Source organism: Hyla sarda, chromosome 2 (assembly GCF_029499605.1).
Source record: "Hyla sarda isolate aHylSar1 chromosome 2, aHylSar1.hap1, whole genome shotgun sequence".
Classification (NCBI taxonomy): domain Eukaryota; kingdom Metazoa; phylum Chordata; class Amphibia; order Anura; family Hylidae; genus Hyla; species Hyla sarda.
Window position 1 is genome coordinate 389,620,079 of NC_079190.1, and position 25,031 is coordinate 389,645,109.

A 25,031-nucleotide genomic window follows, 5' to 3' on the forward strand; every position below is an offset into this window, starting at 1 on the left:
GGAGGTACACTTTAATAATTAGCTGCACATGACTCTTTAGCTTCTTTATTGCTTGCAGGCATGCATGGTATTTTTATGATTACCCATCACATATGGTAGAGATTCTGAATATAAAGGTTTAACCCCTTAACAACGCAGGACATAAATGTACGTCCTGGTGAGGTGGTACTTAACGCACCAGGACGTACGTTTACGTCCTATACATAACCGCGATTGTCGGGTCATGCACGGCAGGTCCCAGCCAGGGACCCACTGGTAATGGCCGACATCCGCAAAGGGATTAAAGGAGTTATCCAGCATTAGAAAAAGAAAATAAAAAAAAAGTAAATATATATACACACACCCAGCCAGCCAGCACTAGTATAGTATACACACACCCACCTAGGACTACAATAGTATAATGGGGATGATATTAGTAGACTACCCCCATTATACTATACTAGTGCAATATGTGTCAGTCATATTATTACTACTATCATCTCAATCATGCTTTACCAGCGCTATATGTATCAGTCATATTACTACTAGTAGTATGACTGTTACATATAGCAGTGGTATAGCATCATATGGGTGATAGTAGTAATAATGAGTGTCACGATGGCTGTCCGGGCATGCTGGGAGTTATAGTTTTGCAACATCTGGAGGTCCGCAGGTTGAAGACCACTGAGGGGATTGACAGGCGGTGATGATGAAGGGGGGTGGATGATGGCGGGGGTGATAATGACAGGGTGATGATGATGGGGGTGTTAATGACAGGGGTCTGGATGATGACAGGGGGCGATGATGTATTTCCCACCCTAGGCTTATAGTCGAGTCAATAACTTTTCCTGGGTTTTTGGGGTGAAATTAGGGGCCTCTGCTTATATTCGGGTCGGCTTATACTCGAGTATATATGTTTATTTTTATTACTGGATAAACCCTATAACATTAAGTGCTAATATGCTGCATGCACTGTTACTCCCATCTGTGGGGGGAAAAAAAAGCACATGAATGTTACTATGGAAACAGAAGTTGCTAAGCTATCACAATATTGTGACCTGTCTTACAGAACCCTATAAAGGTGCTGGGAAAAAATTATGTTTGAAAAGGTTATTGTTATCCTATTTGTCTTTTACAGGTGGCTTCTAAAAGTTGGTAGTATGTGCGATATTCTTATTGCAGCAAATGGTGTGAACTTTAGGGACAGGACGACACCACTGTTTAAGGGTTTTGTTAGTCATGTTGTGCAGTGATACAACTTTCTAAACTTATGGCACATCAGCCTGTTTAACTACCGTATATCATATTTTTAGCCCAATATCTATAGTTATGGGCTTGTTGACTGTAAAGTTTTATAATATGACATTGTTTTTTGCAGGTGGTCCACAGAGATTTAAAACCCAGCAATATTCTTTACGTGGACGAGTCTGGAAATCCAGAGTCTATTAGAATCTGTGACTTTGGGTTTGCAAAGCAGCTCAGGGCGGAAAATGGATTGCTGATGACTCCTTGTTACACTGCTAACTTTGTTGCACCGGAGGTAACCATCTTATTCTTATTTCTTTTCCTATTTTATAACTTTTATTTTAAATACAGCTAAAGTATCATAGTAAGGTGTTTACAGGCTATGAAAACTGTCATCTGGTTAGCCTAATCTAACCTGCTTGTATTGTATAGCCCTTGTGATGCTGAATACAACAAGAAACTGTGTTACAGAAGGTGACTGGCGAGCATAGTGGTGAACTTGGGGTCTAGATAACACCCACAGTGCACAATTGATGCTCATTATGTATATTAACCAAGATGAAAAAAATAATTGCAACAGATGATAATAAAAAATGTATCATTGTGTTCAGTGCCACAAGTGCTATTAAAGGGTACTCCGGTGAAAAACAATAATTTTTTTTTTTTTTTTTTTTTTTTTTAAATCAACTGTTGCCAGAAAGTTAAACAGATTTGTAAATTACTTCTATTAAAAAAATCTTAATCATTCCTGTACTTATTAGCTGCTGAATACTACAGTGGAAATTCTTTTCCGTTTGAAACACAGAGCTCTCTGCTGACATCATGACCACAGTGCTCTCTGCTGACATCTCTGTCCATTTTAGGAACTGTCCAGAGTAAAAGGAAATCCCCATAGCAAACATATGCTGTTCTGGACAGTTCCTAAAATGGACAGAGATGTCAGCAGAGAGCACTGTGCTCATGATGTCAGCAGACAGCTCTGTGTTTCAAAAAGAAAATAATTTCCCCTGTAGTATTCAGCAGCTAATAAGTACAGGAAGGATTAAGATTTTTTTTTATAGAAGTATAATTTACAAATCTGTTTAACTTTCTGGCACCAGTTGATTTAAAAAAAAAAAAAGTTTTTCACCGGAGTACCCCTTTAACCAATACACGCAGGTTAGTATAGGATACCCTGATGACAGTTTCCCATTAAAGAATAGGATCTCATTTTAGTTATTTAGTTATTTTTGTTCCATTTATTCTCTTTTTTAATGGAAAAGGAAAAAAAACATCCTGATCCTCTACCTCTGTTGCAACGCTCATTGAATCCCTGGCGATCCCCACTTCCTGTTCCCAATCTCCTTTGTCTCAAGCCAATGATTGACTTAGGCCCTCTTCACTTAATTGGGACACATGAAAGTACTCTAGTACTCCATTTAGTGCTTTTTAGCACTCTTACATTAGAAATTTATGCTCATCGGTATATTGGAATATTACTCTTGCAAATGATCTTCAAGCCTACAAGTTGGGCTATTTCTGTTGTATGTATTCAAAGTTCTTAATATACACGTAAGTTCTTAATATACAAAGTTCTTAATATACACGTAAGTTCTTAATATACACGTACATGCTGCACTTCAATCCTCAAGTTTACACCTCAGGGACCCTGTGTTGTGTTGGCTCCACAGTCCACTGTTCACAGCTGGTTAACAAATTACCAGCATGAAATTTCTGTAGCGCAATGTTTCAATAGACTTTTATGTACTGTGTTGGTATATTTCTTTAACATACAACATTCAGTGCAATGTTCGAGATCTCAGCTCTGGAACGAAAGTACAGCAGCCTATGAGATAGAAAGAAAAACACAGCACTTAAACTAAAGCTGGTCATTCACTAGAGACTTTGGAGACCATTTCCGGATAACCATCAATGTGTTTTTGTAACACAACAGGTATGACAGATGCTGACTGATGGCATACATCTGTCTAAAAGTTGATCTGCCACACTGAGTTTTCTTCAGTCATTGTTCTTTAGTTGAAAAGTTTTTAAAGGGGTATTCCAGGAATAAACTTTTTTTTATATATCAACTGGCTCTAGAAAGTTAAACCGATTTGTAAATTACTTCTATTAAAAAAATCTTAATTCTTCCAGTATTTATCCGCTGCTGAAGTTGAGTTATTTTCTTTCTGACAACAGTGCTCTCTGCTGACACCTCTTCTTGTCTCAGGAACTGTCCAAAGTATTAGAGGTTTGCTATGGGGATTTGCTCCTACTCTGGACAGTTCCTGAGACAAGCAGAGTTGTCAGCAGAGAGAACTGTTGTCAGACAGAAAAGAGCAACTCAACTTCAGCAGCTGATAACTACTGGAAGGATTAAAGGGGTACTCCAGTGCTTAGACATCTTATCCCCTATCCAAAGGATAGGGGATAAGATGCCTGATCGCGGGAGTCCCGCCGCTGGGGACCCCTGTGATCTTGCACGCGGCACCCCATTTATAATCAGGCCCCGTAGCGTGTTTGCTCCGGGTCTGATTACCGGCGACCACAGGGCCGACGGCGTGTGACGTCACACCTCTGCCCCCGTGTGACGTCACGCCTCTGCCCCCGTGTGACGTCACGCTCCGCCCCTCAATGCAAGCCTATGGGAGGGGGCGTGACAGCTATCACGCCCCCTCCCATAGGCTTGCATTGAGGGGCGGAGCGTGATGTCACACGGGGGCGTAGTGTTGACGTCACACTCTGTCGGCCCTGTGGTCACTGGTAATCAGACCCGGAGTGCCGCATGCAAGATCCCGGGGGTTCCCAGCGGCGGGACTTCCGTGGTCAGGCATCTTATCCCCTATCCCTTTGGATAGGGAATAAGATGTCTAAGCACCGAAGTACCCCTTTAAGATTTTTTTTATAGAAGTAATTTACAAATTAGTTTAACTTTCTGGAGCCAGTTAATATAATAAAAAATAAGAAAATAAAAGTTTTTTCCTCGAATACATCTTTAATGCCAAGGGACAGTTTTGTACCCCATCAAGGGAAGCTCAGGCAAGGTCACAAATTAAACCACAGATTGGTCGGTGATTTGTCATTTTACAGACCAATGTATTTTTTGTTTTTTTCTTTTGTTTTTTGATGACCTATCCTCAGGTTAGAAGGTGATGTCAAAGACCAAGGCAAGCACCAAGTACTAATGTGTAAATCTCTAACTTAGCATTAGCTTTTCTTATTTTAAAGAGACATGTTTTTTTTTTTTTTCTTATATGGTGCAGAATATGCAATTATTAGAGAGAATGATGTATAGTTTATTGTATATGCCTTCTGCTTACCTGTTTAACTGATCTGGCAGGCATGGGTTAGTCTCCATTTTGTATGTAAATCCCTCTCTAGAATGGTTCTGTAATGTCGCTCATGTTTGCATGGATTCTCTGGCTTTGGATTTTTCATTTGATCCTTACACCAGGTCATCTAATTAAGCTGGTGTTGCTAAAGTTAACCAAGGTGACATATTGCTCATAAGCGGGTTGAGGTCAGTTTTGATGGGTTTTCTTATTCAAAGTATGTTTTCTTTAGAGAAATATTGCCAAGGGGCAAAAGTGATTTGACCGATAATCACAATTAAGACATTATATGAAGATTTGAAGTTATTAGGTAGTGTTGACAAATTTGAATTCTTTCTGCATTTTTCATGTTTTTACTGCATCTTGGTAGTTTCTGTTGCGATTTTCAAATTTGTTGTAAAAATTACACATTTTTACCATAACTTGCACACTTGGGGTAAAATTGCACCTTTTTTTCTTCAATTTTTGGCATATGCAAGAAACGCAATGTGTGAACACAGGCTCAGAGGAGGTTATAACCACTATGTAGCCTGATCTCACAGAAATAGCAGCAGCAGTATACAGATAAAGCTGTGAGGGGTCTGAGAGCTAGCAGGAGTGATCTAATATGTGATGGTGTCATCCTGTAGCTCATAGGTTGACCCAGAACTGACTTCCTCTGACACATTTAGAACAGTAACATTTTGTGCGTCATACTGGTAATCACATGACCAAATTATAGGGAGGAATTGAGTTAGTTGCATTATCGTGTGCTTTGTTAGTTTTCTCCTCCTTCATGTTCTAAATCTTTATAGATGACTCTTCTACTGGTTCACAATACAGTGTATATATATATATATATATATATATAATGAGTAAATCATTGCAAAAGGTATCTGATCTTTATATTTATGTTGGGTTTTCAGGTTCTAAAGCGCCAGGGTTACGATGCTGCATGTGATATTTGGAGCCTGGGTGTTCTCCTCTATACTATGCTTACTGGGTGAGTGTCTATATATACATGATGGCTACATAAGTTGGTTTTTTTTCTCCATATGTTAGGTACTTGATGTAAATTCTTTGGTAATTTTTATCTCTAAATATTTATTTTGCTGAAGAACCTCTTAACCTTAAACTTAACTGTACTGTATACTAATTTACAGATATACACCTTTCGCAAATGGACCTGATGATACTCCAGAAGAAATATTAGCAAGAATAGGTAGTGGAAAGTTCACTCTAAGTGGCGGTTACTGGAATTCTGTTTCTGATATTGCTAAGGTCTGTTATTCTTTTTTCTTTATAAATCAATATCTTCTGCTTAGCTTATATATATATATATATATACATACATATATACACTGCTCAAAAAAATAAAGGGTAAAACACGATTCTAGATCTGAATGAACTAATCGTATGGAATACTTTCGTCTTTACATAGTTGAATGTGCTGACAACAAAAACACAACAAAAATCAATGGAAATCAAATTTATCAACCCATGGAGGTCTTGATATGGAGTCACACTCAAAATCAAAGTGAAAAGACACACTACAGGCTGATCGAACTTTGATGTAATGTCCTTAAAACAAGTCAAAATGAGGCTCAGTAGTGTGTGTGGCCTCCACGTGCCCGTATGACCTCCCTACAACGCCTGAGTATGCTTCTGATGAGATGGCGGATGGTCTCCTGAGGGATGTCCTCCCAGACCGGGACTTAAGCATCCGCCAACTCCTGGACAGTCTGTGGTGCATTTGGTGGATGGAGCGAAACATGATGTCCAAGATGTGCTCAATCTGATTCAGGTCTGGGTAACGGGCGGGCCAGTCCATAGCATCAATGCCTTCCTCTTGCAGGAACTGCTGACACACTCCAGCCACATGAGGTCTAGCATTGTCTTGCATTAGGAGGAACCCAGGGCCAACCGCACCAGCATGTGGTCTCACAAGGGGTCTGAGGATCTCATCTCGGTACCTAATGGCAGTCAGGCTACCTCTGGCAAGCACATGAAGGGCTGTGCGCCCCCCCCAAAGAAATGCCACCCCACACCATTACTGACCCACAGCCAAACCGGTCATGCTGGAGGAAGTTGCAGGCAGCAGAACGTTCTCTACGGCGTCTCCAGACTCTGTCACATGTGCTCAGTGTGAACCACTTGTGTGGGTTGTAGACTGTGTCTCATGCTACCACTAGAGTGAAAGCACCGCCAGCATTCAAAAGTGACCAAAACATCAGCCAGTAAGTGGTCTGTGATCACCACCTGTAGAACCACTTTTTTTTACTGGGGGTGTCTTGCTAATTGCCTATCGTTTCTACCTGTTGTCTGTTCCATTTGCACAACAGCATGTGAAATTGATTGTCAATTAGTGTTGCTTCCTGAGTGGACAGTGTGATTTCACAGAAGTGTGATTGACTTGGAGTTACAATGTGTTGTTCAAGTGTTCCCTTTATTTTTTTTGAGCAGTGTATATATTACTTTGAATCAGCACTGTCATTTGCAAAAACTTTTTATACAATGTAGACTCTAACATTATAGGTATATTTGTAATATACATTGGTTAAAAATGGGTGTATTTTTTGGTGAAATTTTTTTCCCTGCAGCTGTTGTGTTTGAGGAGACAAAACACAAAAAGTGTGGGCGCATAAGCAGGGCTCTGTGCACTTTGACTCTATGACACGCCCCTGGCTCACACAGCAGGCTGACAAGCCGAGACACAAGCAACAGCTGCAGGACAAAACAGCATTTTATTACCCAAAAATATGCACAGAAATGTACATTACAAATGTACACATAATGGGGGAGATTGATCCAAACCTGTCCATAGGAATGGTTGACCAGATGCCTGTCACGATCACACCCTATCGGTCCAGCCAGGACGCTAGAGAGAGTGTGATGGTGCAAGGGTTAAAGCCGCCAGACCTCTGGGTATCCACTACTAGTCCCAGCAAGTCACCAAATTAACCCTTAGATAAACGTGTTTCCACCAGAGCTGCCTTCAGAAAGGTGAGCTCATATATTTAGAGATCAAAGACCTGAGCTGATTAATTAAACATTTAATCTGATAAAAGGTATCACAGTGCTAAATATATAAAAATACAGGAACAAATGACATACAGGTATAACAATATATAAAAGAGTTTAGGCAAGACAAGTTCACAAAGCAAAAATGAAGTCCTTGCAGCATGATGATATAGCAGTCCTTGTCAGAGAGAGTGCTGTTCTTAGGATGGTCTTGTCAGCTTGTCGCACAGCATTGAACACCAACTTTTAGTCTAGCATTGTTTAAATATATCATATCTACCGTATTTATCGGGGTATACCACGCACCGGCCTATAACACGCACCCTCATTTTACCAAGGATATTTGGGTAAAAAAAATTTTTACCCAAATATCCATGGTAAAATGAGGGTGCGTGTGTGCGCGTGGTATAACCCGATACACCCCCAGGAAAGGCAGGGGGAGAGAGGCCGTCTCTGCCCGCTTCTCTCCCCCTGCCTTTCCTGGGGTCTAGAGCGCTGCTGCCGGCCCTTCTCTCCCCCTGGCTATCGGCGCCGCTGCCCATTCTGTCCCCCTGGCTATCGGCGCCGCTGCCCGTTCTGTCCCCCTGACTATCGGTACCGGCGCCGATAGCCAGGGGGAGAGAAGCGGCGCCGACAGCCAGGGGGAGAGAAGGGGCAGCGGCACCCATTGCCGGCGCCGCTGCCCCGTTGCCTCCCCCCATCCCCGGTGGCATAATTACCTGGGTTGGGTCCGCGCTGCTGCAGGCCTCCGGCGTGCTTCCCCGGCGTCGTTGCTATGCGCTGCGCGGCGCATGACGTCAGGGGACGCACGCTGGAGGCCTGCAGCAGCGCGGACCCGACCCACGTAATTATGCCACCGGGGAAGGGGGGAGGCAACGGGGCAGTGGCGCCGGCAATGGGTGCCGCTGCCCCTTCTCTCCCCCTGGCTGTCGGCGCCGCTTCTCTCCCCCTGGCTATCGGCGCCGGCAATGGGGCGCCGGCACCGATAGTCAGGGGGACAGAACGGGCAGCGGCGCCGATAGCCAGGGGGAGAGAAGGGCCGGCAGCATCGCTCTAGACCCCAGGAAAGGCAGGGGGAGAGAAGCGGGCAGCGACGGCCTCTCTCCCCCTGCCTTTCCTGGGGGTGTATCGGCGTATAACACGCACATAGACTTTAGGCTAAAAATTTTAGCCTTAAAAGTGCGTGTTATACGCCGATAAATACGGTACTTTCTTGGGAGGGAGACTCCATTCCCCCCTCCCCTCTGATCCCACCAGGGGGTCTTCTCTCTTCCTGGCCCCTTATCTGTTTGATTATATGATGGGACCAGAATGCATGACTTCAAAAAAGCATTTGACTTCAAAGGAGATGTAAACAAACAGCCAGACCCCCAATAAAATGCAATGCACAAAACCCACAGTCTGAATGACCTCTCACCCATGTCTTGGATAATACATCACACGGTTATAATTATAATACACATAAAGGATTTTAATAATCAGGCCTTGGTCCTGACAATGCCCATAGCAACCAATCAGATTGCTTCTTTAATTTTTGGAAAGGCTTCTGAAAGAAGTGACCTGATTACAACTTTTCCTCTGGACAGATTTTGATAAATCTCCCCAAAGTTATCTTCAAAAGTTTTTGCAAATGACAGTGCCCATTTAAGTCTTATTTTGAGTAAAAAGTCTCTGTCATGCTGGGTCCCCAACACTAAGCCTTCTCTAATACTAAGCTGTTATATGTCTGAGAATTCTCACAATGAATGGACTGTAACATGGGGCCTAATAGAGAATTATCCATTTTAGCATACCACTCTTAGAACATATTAGGAAATAGTTTAAGAACACTCGGCTAATATTTGTGTAATACTAATGCTCCTATTTGCTGCCGGAAAGATCTAAGAGTAGAGCAGGAAATTTCAACTTCCCTAAGGCTTCCCTGCAAGATATAGAGTACATTACTACAGCCTAAAGTCTGCATCCAATCTGCAGTTGCGTATTTCTTGCTTGCAGCAAAGTTAGAAAGGCACAAGGATATTGAAAATCCCTATAGGTGTGTATGGCGCTTCTCAGCCTTCTCTATTCTCACATTTCTTAGTCTGGTTACCCTATACAATTCCATAGCAGTCTATAAATCATCTGTTTGTATTTAAATATAAGTATGTGATAAATGATTCTGTCGTTGCCTGCTGCCATGCCTGTATATATCCAAAGTGTGAGCAACTAACTGGAAGATCGGGTTATGCCTTTATAGGATTTGGTGTCAAAAATGCTTCATGTGGATCCACATCAAAGATTAACAGCAGCCCAGGTACTAAAGCATCCCTGGATAGTGCACTGTGACCAGCTGCCTCAGTTCCAGCTCAATCGCCAGGATGCCCCTCACCTAGTAAAGGTAACAGAGACCGTGTACAGCTTTCTAATGTATAGATGTGACTTCTGCACAATGTACATAGGCTTACAGTAGGATTCTCATTGAAAACCCTCATCTATTAGCCAGTGCTGCTTCAAAGAGCATCTCTCTAGAGTCCAACATGTCTGTGCATTATACTTACATGCCATTAATAAGAAATGTGTATTCTTTTATTATTTTCTTATGAAAGCAAGGCAAGGAAATTGAACAATCTTTGCTGCATATTACATCTGACTTGGGGATCGATCAGCAAAATTTCCCTTTGATCAGTTTATTTTTGGGAGGACCCTTCTAATAACAAGGGATTGCCCAGAGTGAACAAACCCCTTACAGATAACATTAAAGGGGTTAGCCAGTCTTGAAAAATTAATAGCCTAGCCTCGGAATAGGCAATTAATATTAGATCAGCAAAGGTTTGATGCCCAGCATCCCGGCTAGTATGCTGTTTGAAGTTGCTGTGGTGCATGTGTGAGGGCCACAGCTTCTTCAATGTTTACATCAGCTTGTATTTTCCATGCAGTCCTTCACTACAACGGCGCTATGCTGCAGTATTTTGCTAAATTTGCAGCAGTTGTTTTTTTTTTTCCTCTGCTCTTGTCCCACTATTTAATGGATTCTGCAAACGGACCTCTGACGCAGCTGTCAACTTGGCCTTAAAGGGGTACTCAGCTGCTCGGAACAGTTTGTTCCAAATGCTGAACGCTGGAGCCGGCGCCGGAAGCTCGTGATGTAATTGCCCCGCTTCCTCATGAAGTCACGCCCCACCCCCTCAATGCAACTCTATGGGAGGGGGCGTGACAGCCCTCCCATAGACTTGCATTGAGGGGGCGGGGTGTGACATCATGAGGGGCGAGGCTATGACGTCACGTGCTCCCGACTCCAGCGTTCGGAACAGTTTGTTTCAAACGCTGAGCAGCGGAGTACCCCATTAACCATTTTATGTGGCAGTACATGATCAGATCATTACAAAACCTGAATGTGTTTAAAGTAATGTATATCAGTGCCAGAAACAACTTGCAGGAGACACATGCAGAGAGAGGATAAGCAGCTATATTTTCTTCTAATCTTATAATGTTGTGTTATATCAGTATGGCAGATAAGGCTTTAGATGTGCAGCGTTTTCATCATTGTATAAGTGGCAATGTACAGGAGAAATTTCAGTGCAATACAGATTCTTGCAAAATGGTGACTAGTATTGCTTTCCTTTTGCACTGTAGAGTATGTATGGCTTTTATGTACTGTGGCCTCATAAATAAGTAATGTGAAGAGAATAGCTTACTGGAAACATTTTGTCCAGAAAGCACTGCAGTTGTTTTATCTCTGGTGCAGCTTGGGTACGGACTGGTTTCTGGTCGTATTATTTAGAATGTGTTAGTTCACAAAATATTTTTGATCTTTGTATTGTATAATTTACCAGCTTGTTTCTAGTCTCCACTGTTGTGTATAAAACCATAGCTGATCCTGTTTATGGGTCATTGACTATGCAATCTTTTTTAATATGCAGGACAGGATAGCTTTAAAGAGGTTCAGACTTTTTTTTTTTTTTTTTTATATAATTGATGACCTGTCCGGACAATAGGCTATTGATAACAGATCAGTGGGGGGCAAACACTTATCACCCCCTTGTCATTGTTAACTGCTGTCTATCCTACAATCGCCATACTTTCCCTTCTCAGCAATTTTTGCCATGTTCAAAAAAAAAAAAATAGCAATTTTGCAAATATTAAGGGATTTATTTTTTGCATCATTCACTTTGCAGTAAAACTGATAGAACTAATCTGCAAAATAAAGATAACCTATTACATTGATACCCAATTTGTATAACTTTTGTTGTGTTTTGCTACTTTAAAAAAAATGGTTTAACTTAAACTATAAAAATGCTTTGAATCACCATATTCTGACCCCTATACTTTTTGTGATTTAAAGGGAAACTGACAGCAGCATCACCAACAGTAATCTGAATGCACGTGTAATAGTCCAGGTGATGCTGATGAAAATGCACTTTATCTGGGAAAATGCTGTTGTCAGTTTCCCTTCAAATTTAGGGACTTTTTAATTTAGTTATTTATTTTACACCTTCTTTATGCCCTCAAGGGGACTTGATATATAAACAATCATTAGATTGCTTTTATACTACAAACTGTAAAATCAACAATCTTCTGGTACAATCTCCCTATTGCAGGCACAATTCCTTCAGAAGGCCTCCGATTGGCACCCCACAATTATGTAGCGGGGTGTCTATCGGATCCCAGACAAGTGTTGCACCTGTCAGTTTACTCTCTGCATGCTATGATCGCTATTGATGCTGGCAGTTGCAGGCATTGTGGTTGGTTGTAATATACAGCTAACACATGACACATATAGTGAGGTCTCAGCTCAACTTGCACTATGTACAGTGACTTCCAAGCTCCATAAAAAGGCATATCGGCAGTCATTAGGAGGTTAAGTGTCAGTGATTCAAGGTACTGTAGAGTTTCCTGTTTCCTTGAATAGGACAACACTGCTGTTCTTTGCACGGCTGCTATTAAAAGTGCAACAATTACAGAACAAGCCACAGTAAACAGTGGCCATGGCCTCTTTAAACAGCTGATCTACAAGGGTAACAGGTGTTGGACCTGGCCCATTTGATATTGATGACTTATGCGGAAGATAGGTGGTAAATCATTGAGCCATGAATGTACAGATGATTCTGCATATTGATTTCTATTTCTAAGCAGTGCTAGTACATAACCACAATACATAAGCAGAATACAATATATCAGGTGTAGATGGAGTGAGGAAGGCACCAAATGTATGAGGCTTCATAGGGGTTAATAATGTCAGCAGGTAAAACAGCAAAAAGCGAGGCCAACAGATGAGCTGGGTGGAGGTGCTGGAACAAAAGTATGAAGCACAACTTCACCAGACGTATGTAGCAAGAAAAAAAGAATATTATCCGCACTCACCACCAGATACGGTAATAGCTGTTCCTAAATGGATATCATCGCCGGACCGGGACTGCAGAAACGTTCAGTGCGCTCACCGGCTACAACCGGTTATTCACGCATTTGCACTTCATCTGGCCTCGAAGAGGCCGGATGATGCGCAAATGTGCGAAATAATCGGTTGTAGCCTCTGAGCGCACTGAACGTTTCTGCAGTCCCGGTCCGGCGATGATATCCATTTAGGAACAGCTATTACCGTATCTGGTGGTGAGTGCGGATAATATTATTTTTTTCTTGTTACAATACAATATATAATAACTGGAAATGATCATGATTTCTTCTCATATTTATCACAACACCTGTGAGCACATTACATCTTAAATCTCTCCTCTTATTTCTGTCTATGCTGATATGTTCTTTGTTTCACTACAGGGAGCTATGGCAGCAACATACTCTGCTTTGAACCTCAATCCATTGTCTCCAGTGCTGGAACCTGTTGGTCGTTCCACTCTTGCTCAAAGAAGAGGCATAAAGAAGATTACCTCCACTGCCCTGTGAATGTGAACTCTTATGCCTACAGAGCGCTAGAGCTGAAGATTCACAGCACAAAACCAAGCCAACAGAGATAGCACATATCAAAAAGAGACACTCCGGCAGGCACCTGCTTGCTGCCGGCCCCCCATCAATGCTGCTGCTTTTTGTCTGTTCTCTCTATACATTGTTGATGGCAACCCTTTTACCTTACTGACTCGAATGACCAGTCTGTGATATGATACAAGTGAAAGACTGGTCCTCCAACAGCGGAGCAATAAGACTTCCTCCCTAGCATGAAGAATACACTGAAACAATGGCAACCAATATTTTTTAGAGGGAGCGTTTTTAGTGGCCCATCTCAGCGGGTTGTAGATACACTCTTTATTTTGAGCACTTATGTGATTTCAAAGCTGTGTTTCTTAAATCCCCCCGTACTCTGTGCCATGTAGACATTTCCGTTCATTTCATGGCTATTTTCTATGTTTCATATGTTGCCTGTTTTCTTTTTATGCTCTAATTTACCTCTGTTGTTTTTTTTCTATTCAGTTGTTCTTATGCCTTGTATTGGTTTCAAAATGTAGTCCTGTACGTTCTGAGAGGGTGCAATGGTCTACTGGTGTGTATGTACTTGGAATAGTGCGTCTGAATGTAACATGATCACACACTTACAGGAGAATATGAGCCTGTTCCTCTAGAGAATGGCAGTCAATGATATCGATTGAGCTGCATGCTATGAGTTACCACAAATGATTACAGCAGCAGTACTTGCCTGTGTCTGTCATTATCATGTTAAGTTCACGCTTTACTGCCTTTTTTATAGTACTCAATTTGTACATGTTGGGTTTAAATTTATTCTGAAACTAAGTCCAACCTTTAGCTCTCCCAGACCACCCATGCCTTGCCTCAGGTGTGATCAAAGCTTCATATGACGGGAGTTGGGTAGGTTCTTTTAGGTTATCTATAGCATGTATGATGTGAGAATTCCTGCGCTGGCTGCCATAGGGACACACCACATCCTCTGTATGCTTAATAGGAACAGTTCATGTTTAAGCCACTGAGCGTGCCGGTGCCCTCAGCTTTTCTACCCCATTGACAAAACTAGCTGAGAGAGTTAAATTTTTTCTGCATAGTAGATAAGCAAGCAATAGTACACATAAGCATTCATTGATTTTTTTTTTTGTACTGATGAAAGTCGCTGATCTCACTAAGCCTTTAGAATGAGTTATAACTGAACTGTGGTCTTATCGTATAGCAAGGGAGCAGTCAGCGGATGATATACTGAGATGTAACCTAACTTATTTCAACAGCATATTTGGCTGCTTAAATTAGATGAAATGTGGTGAGGGACATTCATACTATTGTTCCTCCCACATTTGTGCTATTTCCCCTTTTAATTTTGGATTAAAAAAGTACAATATATATATATATATATATATATATATATATATATATATATATATATATATATATATATATATATATATATATATATATAAATAATATACCGTATATAAAATCAACTGACACACCAATATGTGATTAGATTTTTTTTTTTTGTTAAATGATTTTGGCATTTACCTTCTTTTTCTCACTGCAGAGCAGACGTCTTGAGGAGATAATTCATGAGAAGACTGTGTTGTATAACGGATGAGTTTGCTTTCCTGAAAATGATGTGCATTACGAGCTAATTCCAACACAGAATAAAGGGACATTGTACACAAAGGGATGTAATTATTTTGCAGTTACTGTATCTCTGGTTGGGTGGGCTGTGTAACTTTTTTTTAATACAAATCATAGAGAATATTTTTCTACACTTATGTACAATCATTCTTTATATTAGACTTCACATGGCATGTCAGTACAATTATGATACTTGAAGTATAATTCTGAATTTCTCCCTTTGCCATCGGTTTTTGGAAGATGCTTATCAATGCTTCCATTGCAGTAAAGTAGAACACAATGTCATAGTAAAATTAATGTAAGAATATTTCTCGCCATCTTTCTTGAAAAAAAATAAATAAATAACCATAAAACCTGTATCCACTATGATCGATTCTTAATGGTATTCATTGCTTGTACATTTCTCCTAATCAGTTTTGTAATCTTCTAAAGAAAATGCAGACATTTATATAATAAACTTTAAAATACCTACATGAATCAGGTTTGTGGTTTTGATGTAAGACTGTGGATTCTTATACATGAAAAACTAAATCCCACCACCCGCCCGTTAGCTCTGTAAAGCATAAATGTGTTTGTGCAAAATGGGTTTGATTTATTTTTATTAATGATTAATTTTTGTGTTTCACCCGAAGGCTAAGTTTCCACTTGGTTTTTTTTCTGACAGTTTTTGAGCCAAAGTCAGAAGTGGATCCATAAGGGAGGAGAAGTATAAGTCCTTCCTTTATATGTCCTATTCCTTTTGAATACTTTTCTGGCTTTGACTCAAAACGGGGGGGGGGGGGGGGGGGGTGTTTGTTCACTATGTGAACAGCAATGCAAAATGCTGAATACGGGGTAGGGTATATTACACCCAGTAAATTGTCAATTATGTACCCCTTTCACTCCTCAATGCTTCAGGAAGTGTGGTAACCAAGGATTTCTCGGGCTATAATGGCTCCATTTTAAAGACCCGTTACATTATCCCATTAAGAAAACCCTTAAAAACGACTGTTAAAAAATACCATTGAAGTCTATGGGATTTTTTGATTATCAGTTATCACCCATTATAGCCTATTATGAATAACGGACATTATTTGTGACAGGAGAAAAAATTTTACATGCACAAATTTTTCTTCCGTCACAAATAACGTCCATTTTCTCTATCAGCTCCATTGGGGGACACAGACCGTGGGTGTATGCTGCTGTCTCTAGGAGGTATGACACTATGGCAACAAAGAAGTCGGCCCATCCCAGCAGGATATACCCACCTCCAGGCCCTGAGGTAATCAGTTTAAGCTTAGTGTCTGAAGGAGGTGGACATGGTCTGGATTTCTCTAGACCAGGTCTTCTGTTTTATTGTTTTCCTAGTTTTTTATTGTTTTCCTATGATTTTCTTTCATGTTTTCAGGTGGGGACTCAGGAACTGCGTCTCACTGTTTCCCCATTATGAGTAAGGGGGCACAGACATTGCGTATATGCGCTGTTCACCCCCTCTCGCCAACGGTCAGCGCCTGGGGTTGTACCTCATGGGTCCGGGTCACCAGATTTGCAACAGCTGGAGACCCTCAGTTTTTGGCCCACTTTTCTCATGGGTCCAATGGGGCTGGCCTGGACAGGGGGTCCTTTATTACTGGGGGGAGCAGTGGTAGTTTGGATGGGGCACAACACTTTATTCATAAATATGTGTGTGTGTTGAACGTCTGTGTGAGTGTTTTTACATTGAAGCTGCTGACAGTCGTGGCGTTCTCTATGCGGGCGCTCTGAGCTCCGGTTTACTTTCACTTTCGGCAGCGGCTTCTGCCGGCGGCGTTTAGTCCGCTCAGTTCCCCGTGAGCGCACATGCATTCGCATGTGCACTCAGGGCAAGGAGCGGGCGCCATGACAGACTTCTTGTTAGTACTTCGGCGGCCGGTGCGCTTTAGCTCTGCCCACCCAGGGCTGCCAAAGCTTCTCTGGGTGCGAACTGTACACCAATCAGGGCTGTGCGCGCGATTGGTGGCAGGGGCCAATCAGCGGAGCCCCCTGCTCCCAACACGTCCCTCACTTGCTATTGGCCGGCATTTCTCCTATCTGGGACAGAGTGTTACAGCCTGCAGACCACCACGGGTTCGAGTCCCGGGATGGGACAGAGTGTTACAGTGTTGTGGTTTAATTTATTAAATAGGCCCATTGTGGTCAATGGGGATCTCAAGGCATGTGAAACAGTAAGATAAGCAGACTGTATCAGCAACACAGTGCAATGGAACACAGTCTTGGGTGACAGAGGCCCAGAACGGCCTCCCTCTAAACCCTGGGTTCTCAACCTGGGGTACGTGTACCCCTAGGGGTACGCCAGGGGCTGTCAGGGGGTACGCGAAAGCACTGACAAATACCTGCCATGCATTGGCCAGTATTGGTCAGCGCATAGCCGCGGCAGCTCACTGTACAGTAGCGCGGCTCGAGTTGTGGCCACTGCTAAGTAAGTGAGCTGCGTGGTTGCCGGGGAGATGTGTGGCCTCCCCTGACGTTGCACGGAGTTGCCGCACAGCGCAGGGGGACATCACGCGTCAGTGCGGCCCTGCCGAACATCTTGTGAAGGAGCAGGCAATGGGACCGCAGGACGCCAGGTAAACAACTGTATGGGACGGAGGGGGAACTGTATGGGACAGAGGGGGGACTGTATGGGACGGAGGGGGGACTGTATGGGAAGGAGCACAAGGCATTAGGATGGAGGGGGAGAGGGATAATGGCGGAGGGGGGATGGGGAGTAATAAAGCACAAGGCATTAAAATGTAATGCCTTGTGCTTTATTACCCCCCTCCGCCATTATCCCTCTCCCCTTCCATCTTAATTGCTTTGTGCCATTATTCCCCCTTCCTCTGATCCCCTTTTGCCATATCTGATAATAATGGCACAAGGGGATTAAGATGGAGGGGGGGGAAATGGCAAAAGGGGATCAGAGGGAGGGGTGAATAATGACACAAGGGGATTCATATGGAGGAGGTGGGGTTGATTATCCCCCCCATCTTAATCCCCTTGTGCTATTATTCCTCCTCCATCTTAATCCTCTTGTGTCATTTTTTCCCCCCCTCCATCTTAATCCCCTTGTGCCATTATTATCAGAGGAAGGGGGAATGGTGCAAGGGGATTAAAATGGAAGAGGGAATAATGGCACAAGGGGATAAAGATGGAGGTGGGAAAATGGCGCAAGAGGATCGGAGGGAGGGAGGAATAATGGCACAAGAGATTAAGATGGGGGGGTTGATTATCCTCCCCCCCCCACCTCCATCTTAATCCCCTTGTGCTATTATTCCCCCTCCATCTTAATCCCCTTGTGCTATTATTCCCCCTCCATTTTAATCCCCCTTTGCCATTATTCCCCCTCCATCTTAATCCCCTTTTGCCATATTGGATAATAATGGCACAAGGGGATTAAGATGGAGGGGGAATAATGGCAAAAGGGGATCAGAGGGAGGTGGGAATAGTGGGACAGGGGGATTAAGACGGAGGGGGAATAATGGCACAAGGGGATTAAGATGGAGGGGGATGCATTAGTATAAAGGTAAGAACACACCTTTTGTCCGTGGGTACCCCTCGCTCGCAAGTTCCGCATGAGGGGGTACTTGCGGACATACTTTCAGGCCTTGGCGGTACGGTCGCCGAAAAGGTTGAGAACCACTGCTCTAAACCGTTAACTGGAGTGTTAGCCACTCCTTTACTCTGTTAATACTGTAACTCTAAACTGTCTGGTTCTGCTGAACCACTTGTTCTGCCTGCTCCACTGCTCCCCCAGACCCCCCTGCTACTCTCCCAGTCTATATCCGACTTGGCTCAGGTCTCCCATTATGTGGTGACTGCCTTGGAGAGGCCCTCCCTACACGGCCCTCCGGAGGGTCCCGCTCTCCCCCTATTCTGATGCTCTCGCAGCATCATAGGGGTGTGTCATCTGACTCATCCCCCGAGTCTTTTGGCAGGCACGGGCGCTCCCCTCGCAGGCATCGCCCCATTGCTCCGACCTATAGCAAGCGTCGCTCCTCTAGAGAATGCTCCCAGGTTCGCCGCTCTGGCTCTCCAGACCCGCGTACCAGGTCAGTCTCTCTCTCTCTATCTCTCTCTATCTCTATCTCTCTCTATCTCTCTCTATCTCTCTCTCTCTCTCTCTCTCTCTATCTCTCTCTCTATCTCTCTCTCTCTATCTCTATCTCTCTCTATCTCTCTCTATCTCTCTTTCTCTCTCTCGTTGCGGCCATAAGAGACACCTTCCATCTAAAGAACCCAGGAACTTCAGACGTGGCTACAGAAGAATTCTAGGGAGCATTTACTCCACAAACTGGATGTGGTTCGGGCTGTTAGGTATTACCTCTCTATCTCTTCTTTGTCTCGTCAGTGCGATTCCTTTTCGTCCTTACAGAAGGTCGTCGTAAGGGACAACCTGCTTCCAAGGCCACCACTTCTCTGTGGATCCGGTCTGCCATTTCGGAAGCCTATCGCTGTAGGGGGAAGACTCCTCCCTTCAGGGTTGTGGCTCATTCTACCTGTTTCTGTTGGGGCATCCTGGGCTCTCCAGAACAAATCCCCGGCCTTGCAGATTGCAAGGCGGCTACTTGGTCGTCTTTGCTCACTTTCTCGAGGTTCTACCGGGTTCATACCTTCACATCGTCTGATGCTAGTGTGGGCCGTAAACTACTGCAGGCGGCAGTGGAGCAGCCGTCTGCCTGACTATCTGCCCACCCAAGGGACGGCTTTGGTACGTCCCACGGAGCCGATAGAGAAAAGGAGGTTCTTTTAACACTTACCGTAAAATCTCTTTCTCGAAGGATCGATTGGGGGACACAGCTCCCGCCCTTTTGGGTTTCTCTTTGGTTCTCTGTCCGAGGGTGTGTTCAGTTATATCTTTTCTTCTGGTTCTCGGACAGTTCGTGTTTTTTCCTTGACCTGTCGGTTCTCTCCTATTGCTCTGGTACTAAAACTGATTACCTCAGGGCCTGGAGGCGGCTATATCCTGCTGGGAGGAGCCAACTTCTTTGTTGCAATAGTGTCATACCTCCTAGAGACAGCAGCATACACCCACGGTCTGTGTCCCCCAATGGATCCTTCGAGAAAGAGATTTTACGGTAAGTTTTCAGGGGTGTGGAAATTTTATAAAAAACTACTTGTCCACGGGACTGAAATGGAGCAAAATCTACTTGTCCCTCATGACGATCCACTTGTCCCGGCCAATTTTCGCTTTTACGCTCTCGTTTTTTTCCCTCCTCGCCCTACCATAACTACCTACTATAATGATACCTTTTAATTTTTCAATAACATATTCTCCGAACCAAAAATATATATATATATATATATATATATTAAGGAAAGTGAAATTGAAATAGTAAAAGATAATTTTGCAGATTTGGTGGTTTTCTTTTCTACGCCGTTTACCTTGTGGTTGAGGTAACATGTTAGTTTTATACTTTAGGTGCCTGATAACAGCGATACCAGATTTGTATCGTTTACGTCATGTTTTACTAATTCTGGACTTCTTCAAAAAAATTTAATTGCCATTTTTTAACCCCTGTAGCTTTTTTTTTTCCCACATACCAGGCTGTATGAGGGCTCATTTTTTGCGCCATAATCTGTTTTTTGTATCGGTACCATTTTGGTATTGATCTGACTTTTTAATCGCTTTTTAACTTTTTTTTCTGGGATATTATAAAAATTGCAAATCTGTGGTTTGGTATTTTTTTACATTTATCGTATGGGATACATAATGTTATATTTTAATAGGTTGTACAATTACGCACGAAGCGATACCAAATATGTTTATTTTTATTATGTTTGCATGTTTTTATATAGGAAAAGGGGGTGATTTGAACTTTTAACATGGAAGGGGTTAATGCAGCGGTCTTCAAACTGTGGCCCTCCAGATGTTGCAAAACTACAACTCCCAGCATGCCCTGACAGTCAACGGCTGTCCTGGCATGCTGGGAATTGTAGTTTTGTAACATCTGGAGGGGCACAGTTTGAAGACCACTAGGTTAATGTGTCTTTCAAACTTTTATTAAAACTTTTTTATTTAGTTTTATTTATTTTTTTTACACTTTATTTATTACACTTATATGAGGAATCATTAGATTCCTCAGACAGATGAATAGATTCTATTGAACTCTATTAATCTGTGTGCTCTGTGATCCATTGATAGAGCCTTGTCCAGCCAGGATCTATCAATGACAGAGCCGGGACAGGAGGAAGCAGAGGTAAGTCCTCCGGCTACCTCCATAGTGGATCGTCCCCCTGCGATCGCGCTGCGGGGGGGGCGATCCACCCCACTAGCCCACCAGGGAGCATTCACATCTCCCTTTAGACGCCGCTGTCAGCTTTGACAGCGGCGATCTAAAGGGTTAATAGCCAGCCGCGGCGATCGCCGCATGCTGGCTATTAGCCGCGGCCCCCGGCTACTGAGAACAGCCGGGGGCTGCAGAGTATGGAACGGGCAGGAATCCCGAGCCCCCTCCATACATACTGCTGAGCGCCGCATGCATCTCCCCGTGCAGACGTGCCTCCTCCCCTCAGCGCTCCGAAGCTACAGCTGGGGGGAGTGAAGGCAGAAGACGCAGGTCTGCATGGGGAGCAACAAGCCACGCCCCCTCATCTCCCCCCACACGTCTGCAGAGCAGGGGAGAGATGACAAATACTGTACACAGCTTCTCATCTCCCCTGCTCTGCTTCGGAGGACACAGGCTGCAGAGTATGGAGCGGGCAGGAGTCGGGAGCCCGCTCCATACAGACTGCAGATCCGCCGCACTTGTCAGGTCCGGCCCTGCTTGCCCGAAGCCGGGCTAAGGGCCGGACAAATTCACCTGCCCGGCGCCCAAAACTGCTAGTCCCGGGCGTCGGGCGATAGAAATTCCACATCCCTGAGTGTTAAAAAAAAAGCTCCTTATTCATAAAGGGTGATAACGGATAATCAAAAAATCCCATAGACTTGAATGGGATTTTTTAACGGACATTTTTAAGGGTTTTCATAACGGGTCTTTAAAACGGAGCAACAGTATAGTGTGAAAGGAGCCTAACCGGGAGGGATTAAAATAATGCCCATACTACATTACAGCTCCCGCTGTGCCGTGTTCGGATTCTCAGGTGCAATCTTCTTCCCGAGCTGTGACATGTTTTGGGCTCAGAGTGACATCGTGGCCCAGTGTGTCATACTGCTGTTGAGCCAACCACTGACCGTAGAGATGTCCCGCCTCGGCCAGCTAAGCAGCAGCATGACACACTGGGGCCCGATGTCACTCTGGGTCCAAGCATCACACTGCAGCTCAGGAAGAGGATTGCACCAGGGGACCGGAGAAGGTCACAGCGGGAGCGCTGGAGGTGAGTACAGGTTTATTTTTGTATATACCTGTAGAATGAACATTCATCTAAAAGTCCCTTGAGCTGATCAGGTCCACCGTAGCAAAATTCCAGTGTCCTGATCAGTTCGGAGGGTCCCTACCTGCTTCCGGTTTATCCGATCACCCCTAAATGTAAATAAGCCCATTTCCTAATAAAAGTTTTGATCACCCCCCCCCCTAATGTAAACAAAAATAAACATGTGGTGTCGCAGCATGTGTAAATGTCCGAACTAATAAATTATAACTTTAACCCCTTAAGGAAAGAGCCCATTTTGGCCTTAAGGACGCAGACAATTTTATTTTTGCATTTTAGTTTTTTCCTCCTCACTTTCTAAAAATCATAACTTTTATATTTCCATCCACAGACCAGTATGACCGCTTATTTTTGGCATGACCAGTTGTCTTTTGTAATGACATCACTCATTTTACCATAAAATTTATGGCACAACCAAAAAAAATATTTGTGTGGGGAGTAAAAAAAAAAAAGCAATTTAGCATATTTTGAAAGATTTTCACGCTGTACATTTTACAGTAAAAATAACTTTATTCTGTGGGTCAATATGATACCCATGATTACATACTTTTCTATTGTACCGCTTTAAAAAAAATTAGTGCGGTTTGAGAGTTCATTTTTTGCGCTGTGATCTGTACTATTATTGATACCACATTTGCATATATGAAACTTTTAATACATTTTTTTTTATTTTCTAGAATATTGTGTGACAAAAAAGCAGCAATTTTGGACTCTCTTTTTTTTCTTTTTTCTACGCTTATGCAGTTTACTGTACGGGATCAATAACATTATTTTTATAGTTCGGACTAGAGATGAGCGAACTTACAGTAAATTCGATTCGTCACGAACTTCTCGGCTCAGCAGTTGATAACTTATCCTGCGTAAATTAGTTCAGCTTTCAGGTGCTCCGGTGGGCTGGAAAAGGTGGATACATTCCTAGGAAAGAGTCTCCTAGGACTGTATCCACCTTTTCCAGCCCACCAGAGCACCTGAAAGCTGAACTAATTTATGCAGGAAAATACATCAACTGCCGAGCCGAGAAGTTCGTGACGAATCGAATTTACTGTAAGTTCGCTCATCTCTAGTTCGGACATTTACTCATACAGCGATTACAAATATGTTTATTAAAATGGGGAAAAAGGGATGATTTACATTTTTATTGAGGGCATTTTTAAAAAAATTAATTTTTTTTTTTTTTTTTTTTTTACACTTTAACTCCTTAACGACGCAGGACGTATATTTACGTCCTCCGCCGGCTCCCGCGATATGCCGCGGGGTCACGCGGTGTCCCCGCGTCATATTGGGTCGGTCCCGGCGGCTAATACAGGACATCACCGATCGCGGTGATGCCCTGTATTAACCCTTTAGACGCGACGATCAAAGCTGACCGCCGCGTCTGAAGTGAAAGTATCCCAGCTCCTCAGTCGGGCTGTTCGGGACAGCTGTGGTGAAATCGCGGCGTCCCGAACAGCTTACAGGACACCGGGAGGGCCCTTACCTGCCTCCTCGGTGTCCGATCGACGAATGACTGCTCCGTGCCTGAGATCCAGGCAGGAGCAGTCAAGCGTCGATAACATTGATCACAGGCGTGTTACTACACGCTAGTGATCAGCATGAGAGATCATGGGACCTATAACACTGCATAAAAAAAGTTTTAAAAAACACTGTTAATAAAGGTAATTTAACCCCTTCCCTAATAAAAGTTTGAATCACCCCCCTTTTCCCATAAAAAAATAAAACAGTGTAAATAAAAAAAAATAAACATTTGTGGTATCGCCGCGTGCGTAACTGTCCGAACTATAAAAAATATATCATTAATTAAATCGCACGGTCAATGGCGTACGCGCAAAAAAATTCCAAAGTCAAAAAAAGCTTATTTTTGGTCACTTTTTATACCATTAAAAAGTGATCAAAAAGTCCGATCGAAACAAAAATTGTACTGATAAAAACTTCAGATCACGGCACAAAAAATGAGTCCTCATACCACCCTGTACGTGGAAAAATAAAAAAGTTATAGGGGTCAGAAGATGACATTTTTAAACGTATAAATTTTCCTGCATGTAGTTATGATTTTTTCCAGAAGTATGACAAAATCAAACCTATATAAGTAGGATATCATTTTAACCGTATGGACCTACAGAATAATAAGCTGTCATTTTACCGAAATATGCACTGCGTAGGAACGGAAGCCCCCAAAAGTAACAAAATGGCGTTTTTTCTTTGATTTTGTCGCACAATGATTTTTTTTCCGTTTCGCCGTGAATTTTTGGGTAAAATGACTAATGTGACTGCAAAGTAGAATTGGTGACGCAAACAATAAGCCATAATATGGATTTTTAGGTGGAAAATTGAAAGGGTTATGATTTTTAAAAGGTAAGGAGGAAAAAACGAAAGTGCAAAAACTGAAAAACCCTGAGTCCTTAAGGGGTTAATAGTCTCCATAGGAGACTATTTATAGCAATCATTTGATTTCTAATACTGTTCAGTGCTATGTATAGGGCATAACACTGATCAGTGTTATCGGCGATCTTCTGCTCTGGTCTGTTTGATCTCAGACCAGAGCAGAAGACCCCAGGAAATGGACGGAGGCAAGTGAGGGGACCTCTGGCCGCCATTATG

At 43.0% G+C, this 25,031-nt stretch overlaps 1 protein-coding gene across 2 annotated transcripts in view; it reads left to right on the forward strand.

Annotated features, from left to right (window-relative positions):
* The window catches only part of RPS6KA3 (ribosomal protein S6 kinase A3), a 164,160-nt gene extending 148,615 nt beyond the window's left edge, over nt 1-15,545 (forward strand). For both annotated transcript variants that reach the window (XM_056558619.1, XM_056558618.1), the window contains exons 18-22: nt 1,358-1,519; nt 5,441-5,517; nt 5,678-5,795; nt 9,772-9,912; nt 13,287-15,545. In XM_056558619.1, the coding sequence (XP_056414594.1) occupies nt 1,358-1,519; nt 5,441-5,517; nt 5,678-5,795; nt 9,772-9,912; nt 13,287-13,412 (624 nt within the window). In that variant the 3' untranslated portion in view covers nt 13,413-15,545. The remainder of the gene's footprint in view (nt 1-1,357; nt 1,520-5,440; nt 5,518-5,677; nt 5,796-9,771; nt 9,913-13,286) is intronic.
* Nucleotides 15,546-25,031: the final 9,486 nt, after the last annotated feature.